Below are 7,263 nucleotides of genomic sequence, written 5' to 3' on the forward strand. Positions count from 1 at the left end.
GCAAGCTTCTCGATCCATCCTCCATTTGTCAACTCCACCAATCAGCCGTCGAGCTCGGACAGCTGTAGCACCAACATCCCTTCCCCTGTCCCGCGTTGGGCCGTCTGGCTCAATGCATTATGGTTCTCGAGCTTGATCCTCAGTCTTAGCTCGGCCTCCATCGGTATCCTGGTGAAACAGTGGCTCAGCGAAAACACTAGCGAGTTATCTGGGACTTCTCGCAACATCACTCGAAAGCGCAAGTACCGCTTAGACAACCTCGTTCAGTGGCATGTAGAGGACATCATCGACATCATCCCCGTCCTTCTTCAAAGCGCTGTCGCTCTATTTCTGGCTGGTCTCCTCGTTCTGCTGTGGACCCTCCACCATGGCGTCGCCGCACTTTCGGCAGTTCTAATCACAATCCTCGCAGTGTTCACCATAAGCACCACTATCCTCCCTCTCTTCAAACCCCGCTGCGCGTACGTCTCTCCGCCTACCCGCTATCTTTACAACTGCTGGCAACCCAATCGATTCGCATACTGGATGTGCGTCTCGATGACGTCGGGCCGTCACACGATGACAGAAGTATTCCAGACTGCGCAGCGCGGGCTATATACCCTCTGCGGACACCTCCGCTTCTCTGTCTCATTTGCCCATTGGAATTCTGCGTGGAGGACGATACGAGACACAGCTATACGCTTTGGAGCGACGGTATCCTCACCGCCATTAGTCTGGAGGGACAGAAAGCGGACATGGAGGGGGAGAGAACGGTCGGTTATTGACCGCCTCGGTCGAGAACTGGACAAACAAACACTCCTCGAGGCATACAGCTCCAATCTGCACCAAGACGCCCTCTCTGCCGCCTCCGTGTGCCTCATGGACTTCCCCTCTGGCGAAGTCATCGACTACTTCAAACAGCTGCACAAATCGGCCCGAGAGCACTTCGGCCCTGCGGCGGACTTGAATCACGGTCCTCTCGGGGAGGGCAATCAACAGCAGCTGCTATGGCTTCATATCATCTTGTGTGTACTTCAGTCGGATCCATCAGCTCTGTCGGGCGACGAAGCGGATGCCCTAGACGTCTACTTCAGCAGCGGATCGTGGTCTTCCAGTGTGCAGGCGGCTGACGCCGAATGGGCAGTATCGACTTGCAATGCCATTTCCGACCACCTCCAGTCCGAGGGTCCTTCCTCTGCGCCGAAGTTCATTGACCAAAAACGGCTTGGAAGGGCAAGAGGACACCTAATGTACAGCGCTATGGACCGCGTAAAACCTCTAACAAGTGTCCTGCTGTCATGTGAGATCATCCTTCCTCCCGGAGCACTGCATATACTGATGCCATATCCTGACAAGGTGTTACCGGTGCATACCGCCAGGTTCGTCTCAAGGAGTTGCGCCTTGCGGAGGCGCCTTCGGACGACACGAAGGACGCTCATACGAGGTACCTGCGAAGTGTCGACCACTTCCTGGAGTGCACCAATCTCGCCTTGACATCATCCCTCCCCGCCAACGACCTGGATGCCATTCGCACCTACACGGGGGACGTTCTTGCAGAGCTGACTCACGTTCTGCTCCAAATCTTCGCTGCAGACAGGGCTCAATTTGTTCGGACCACAGTTAATGCAAGGGCTCTCTGGGACGTCATGTGCAGACTCGCTTGGGACGTCTCTGACAGTGTACTACAATGCATATCTGACGACCTCTGTACCGACATTTTGCGCATGACCGATGCACTCGCCGAACCATATGACTATGATGACAGCGCTCGGGGGAATCTTGTGCCATACTATTCCCGCGATCTGAAAGCCAAAATCATTCGCATCAAAGGCGAGCCGGATACCGAGTATGTACACATCCACGTCTCTGTCTAAAGGAAGACACATCTGAAAGGTTTCATTATCGATTCAGGACCCAACTTGCCAAATCATCTGCCGGCCCCTCGGAAAGGGAGGCAGTGGCGTCTTCAAGCCTTGCGGTCTCGCCAAACAGTGCCGTTGGGGACAGTTTGTCCAGTGCAGTCGCCGATACAGGTGAGGCTTTGCAAGAGCCCCACGCTTCTCCCCCGAAGAAGGCCTCCTCCTAGTCATCTGTTCTCAAGTGGGTCCCGCATTTGTACGTAAACTCATGCACATAGGAGGTAGACCCGTACGCTGACAATCTCCATTTCAGATCCTATGAAAACTCCGGATGATATCTACGCTGCACGCCCTTTTCTCTGTCCTTCTTTGCTACTCAGATGTCTCTCCTCCGTCGGCGCCCTCGTGCATGGTATGCTCTACGTCACGGAGAAGCGTATACGGCTGGGGTCACACCATATTGTCTGCTCGCTGGCGAGACCAGTGTCCCTATCCCTCCTGTCTGCCCGAATACTCTCCGACGAAACACGAACTGGCCCGATCACACCTCATCCTTCGAATCCCTCGACTCCTCCCCTTCCTAATCATCCACCGTCCTCAAGCCATCTTCCTTCAGTTTTTCCCACCCTGTGCAAGACCACATCGATGTCGTCACTCGGGTCTCCATATGGTTTATGCGGTCCGCCTTCAACACGTCGATTTCTCGTTCTGCGTACTCGAAGACGCCATCGCCCGGCCTCTCACCGACGCGCGACGTTGTTCACAGATCCTCGAAACTTTCGCCCTCATGGGCCCTCGACACCGCTCACTCGACTCGTTTTCCGCCGTCCAGAACGACCCTATCTCCCCCTACACGATCTGCCACCAGCGTTGCGCACCCGCCCACTTTTTCCGCCAAGTTCTGTTCCCTACACGCCCCTGCGCACCGCCCGAATCCCATGCATCCTCTCCATCTTCCCGTCTCCTCGCATCTTGATATGCCTTTCATTCTATTCTGAGGCTCCGATTGTCATCGCGCGTTCTTACTATGTTCGCCTCCGTAGCTTCTTGGAGTTCCATACACGATCGTTGTTTTCTAGCCATCACTTGTGCCGCCTTGTCGTATACGTTCCACACTTATTGCCAGCTGTACGGTAGCGGCCCTCTCGTCGATGATGCCTGTGCTAGTTCGAGTACGCCGTGTCACCGATGTTGCTACCCGCTTTCTGAATTTCTTGTTGTACCACCTGCTGCGATTCCAGGCTCTCTCGTTATCATATATATACGATGCAAGTTATACATACGCCGTGTCACCTGCGTAGTTTCGTCAGACGGTGTATGCGGATCGTAGGAAGCGGCGGTGCGCGTCCGAGTTGAGCTACGCGGGGAGATGTACGGAGACGATATCGTAAGAGACAGTAGAGCCGGAGCGGACTCGTTACTAGCTCGATAGCGAGAACATCCGGCGTTGCGGATACGATCGCGCGTCCTCTGTGCATCTTCGAAATGTGAGCTACTGCCTCCCGCAGGAGATGAGACGCGTCCGACGGTGTGCTGAGCGTGGGTGCCGGCCGCGATTTCGGGCGCCGTAGCGCAGCTCACGAGGTCTACGCGCTTCCTACGAACAGTGCGGGCTATCTGCTCGCCGAGGGAGTGAAGCGAGGATATGTACCTAAAAGCTAGTTAGTTCTCGGGCCCGATAGAGCTGAATGTATGCGCCCACTCACTTGAAATTGTCGGACGCAGAGACATAATGGCGGACGACAGTGCTCTGTGATTCCTGACACGGCGCTCGCGTTGATCCAGGTAGCGATTGCCGGCCAGCGAGAACGCCGTCGGATGGATGAGATCGTGCAACTCCGGGTCAACGTACGAGACAGCACAGAGATGCTGGTTACTCCTGCGCGGTGCCAATCTTGCCCGGGGGTGACGCTGGCTGTTACCTCACAGCGGATGCGGGGAAGCGTTGACGGCCGAGATGGTACTATCACAGCGCGGTGAGAAGCTATGGACGGACGGCACGAGAACCGGGGTTGTTGGAGTTGATCTGCGACGCAGCTGCTTCAGATGAGGGCCTTGTGCTTGTGAATGCGTCGAAGTGCCACCATTCACGGCGGATCTAGGGCAGGTAAGTGCGAGGACTTTCCCATCGCTGTCAGAAGCGATGGCGGATGAGCAGGATATTACGGTACGTACGGGAGGTAAACAGGCACCCTATGTCCTTGGGGGCGGGGTTGGAGCTCATGGCGTAGTCCCAGGGAGACCTGAGAGCGACAGTGGCAGCTATATGGCGAGGGTAGAAATAAGTCTGGAGAAGTACCGTCCACGTCAGTCCACTGAGTGGTATATCAGAGTCGTCGAAGGCGACGTACGTGAGGTGTGCTTCCCAATATACGCGCTGCCGTGCGTGAGGTCATCGCCCATTGATGTCCTTCCAAAACCAGAGTGGTATGCGTAGTGCTGATTTACATGAGAGGTACGTAGTCAGAGAAAGCAATGTATTCCGACTCGTATTGAGCACTTACATACCGGGGTGAGGGAGAGAGGTAGCTTTGTTCCAGCTGCAGTGAATATCCACTGGAACGGCCCCAGGTTAAGCGGCGGAGATCTTGTCGTGCTCAGAGATCGAGAGCCAGCTCGCAACATTCAGCTAGATGTAGCGGTAGAGACGAGTGGTGCGTACTGGAAGAGGAGCGAACGATGACGCGCGCAGGTGGGCGTAGGTCGGCGAGAGAAGCACGGTCAGGTGGGCGCGCTTCTCCCGCCTGTGCCCCGCAAGCGCCGTCGTTCGCCTGCGCTCTGGCCGCGAATCGATCCTCCTGCTCCTCCCCGCTTGACCAGCATTTGCCTGCTATGCTCTGTCTGTTTTAAGAGACTCCGCATGCCGGTCTCAAGACACGCTCGAGCTGCGTTCACAGCCTAGTGAATTCCTCCGCGGCTGCAGTGCTAACGTCGAGTGTACTCACCTCTGGGTTGGATCTGTTGGTAAGTGCACACATCCTTGTCTGCATTGTTCCTGCTGAATGTGTAGTAGTCTCGATAATTCTCTGCACGCATCCCACCAGCTCACCTCTTCCCAATCCCAATGTCCACACCTCGCGAACGTCTAAGGAGTCCATCAACACATCATCCCATCTTTTCCTACGCACTCGCACGCGTAGTCTGGGGAGATGCACATCGAGTGTCATCTCCTATCAAAACCCGCCTGTGGCTCCCTCACCGGACCAGAAAATACACACCTGCACTGCGGTTCGTCGTAGCTTTCCTATTGCAGCGCTGACGTCGCTACATGGATCACAGCAGTGTCCTTCGCCGGGCCTACGATGCAAGCACAGGCCCGTGACCGCAGCGTCTCATTGTATGTCCCTCCCCCGTTTCTGCGCAAGGGCAGGCCGCACACGGTTATATATGACTTCTGATGCACACTCCACAACAAACACGCGCCGACGGCGCCTCAAGAACGGTGCATATACGCGGTTATGTAGGCTTTCAACGTGCACTCTGCGTGTGCCTTCGCGTACGTCGCTAATCCTCCGTATGCTAGTTTCTATTGCGAGCTAACATTCGTGTTCCCAGCTAGCTTCGATGCCTGCCTGCGTCTCTTAGCCCCTGCTCTCGCATTGGAACATGATTACGACGACAAAAAGCGGTATGTAGCTCCCCCACGCGTTTCCCTGCCGCATGCACGACGATAACAGGACACAGTCAAAGGCTTACCTCGCTCTCGCCGACAGAGCGCAGGGTTTAATCCCAAAACACGCCTACATAGACATCAAGAGCGACGCATTCGTCTCGACTGGTTCTCAGCCTCAGCCTTCGAGGAGACACCAACACCACGTCTCCCCGAATGCTCAACCTACGCCCGTGCGCAGACCTCTCGGAGAGTTTCAGCGTGTATGTCGATCATGGCAAGGCGCAGTTTTCCTACGACGACTTGGACGCCTCTCCCATCAGCGTATCCCATCAGCGTATAGGCCCGCCTGCGGCGAGGTAGAACGTGGATGATGTGCCACGGGTCAAGCACCTGTAACGCTTGCGCGCACGTGCGATTTGGAAGTGACTAGTTGGCCTCTGAGCGGATCGCCTGCCCGCTCTGTTTTGTGGCTCTTATGCACCACGGGCCACCCGAGCTTTGTTTCCGCTTGGATTTACGCCGTCCATTCTAGCAGATTGCATCGAGGACACGAACGGACATCGAGGTGTCAAGTACCGTATCATAGCAAACTGCAGACCGTGTATTCTAGGCGGTCGTGGATCTATTATTGACTATCATATCAATACATGCACGCCGTTGTTCATGCATACCGGGCGTATGAGCTGCGATGGACGGTTTTGCGAGATCAACGATACACGGGGACTCAGGCTGGCAAGTCTGAGGATGCCGTGGACTGTATTAGTCGTGAATTTTGCGTAACGTATCCTAAGAACTTCTACGGCACGCGAGTCGAACACCCCCCGATAAAAACCACTACGCTACTAAGGAGCCGTCAGCTGGTACTTCACACCTCCATCGTGCCGCGAGAAACGCCTCCTGTGATCCCAGCAGCAAGGCCTGAGAGCGGGTCTGTGTGAAGTCAGTCATCATACGGTGTCTCGCGATACGCTCGCTGCTCTGCGCACCTCCTCGCATGTTTTACTGTCTTATTCCAAACCGAGACGTGCGGGTACCCTCGTTGGGGTCCATCGCGAATACCAAGAACCATTAGGGGTGTGCCGCAGATAGCCCTGCATGCGTGCATCATGGGGGACCTCGGCGGTGTTAAGAGCATGCGGGCGCGTCCTGGTGTGTGTGTCCAGGATGATCTGCGCCGGGGTGGCACAGGAAGATGAGGGGCGTATCGATGACGTGAGCGTCAGCGCAAGAAACCAGAAAGAGTCCCTGTACCGCAACCTAGCGGTTGGATTTGGGATATAAGGGAGAAGCGGGCGCTCCACAGGGAATACGGCGCGGGTGGGACGGCGGAGCAGAGAATCGCTCATGAACCTTCCCAGATGACGACGTGGAAGTTCCGGGTACTCTGCGAGGTATAGTTTTGACGGGTACAGCACTAGCGTTTCACGTCTTCGGTGATGCTCTTGCTCGCCATCATAGTCATCTGTGAGCGCGTCAGTCGATCTTCGACGAATGGGAGGGAACGGCTGGGGAGACGTACATAGCCGTCTGCATCGATGAATGCCTCCGCGCGGTTGATCAGCCACTTGGGGTCGCGCACGCCGGCACACTTGCTCCTCGACGGATGTGTCGCCGCTCGTGCTCCACTGGATGGTGACCTCTTCAGCTCGGAAGTGAGCTCGATCGACGACTCTGAGTCGTCCGTATGTCAAGAGAGAGGCCCGGAGGAGATCGCGAGTATATCGAACCTGTAGGGAGAGGCATCGCTAGGACTGCGAGTGCAGAGCTAGGGCAATGCGCAACAGGAGGAGTCGCCGATAAAAGAGGAGCCAT

The 7,263-nt window shown here is 55.9% G+C and overlaps 1 protein-coding gene across 1 annotated transcript; it reads right to left on the reverse strand.

The window, feature by feature from the left end:
* Positions 1 to 6,865: 6,865 nt before the first annotated feature.
* Positions 6,866 to 7,263, reverse strand: TRAVEDRAFT_51953 (uncharacterized protein; the record flags this gene model as incomplete). Its single annotated transcript, XM_008044591.1, has 3 exons — positions 6,866 to 6,913; positions 6,971 to 7,122; positions 7,179 to 7,263. 3 exons carry the CDS (start codon positions 7,261 to 7,263, stop codon positions 6,866 to 6,868), a joined length of 285 nt encoding a protein of 94 aa, XP_008042782.1.

The sequence above is a fragment of the Trametes versicolor genome, assembly GCF_000271585.1.
Source record: "Trametes versicolor FP-101664 SS1 unplaced genomic scaffold TRAVEscaffold_11, whole genome shotgun sequence".
In the NCBI taxonomy this organism is placed as follows: domain Eukaryota; kingdom Fungi; phylum Basidiomycota; class Agaricomycetes; order Polyporales; family Polyporaceae; genus Trametes; species Trametes versicolor.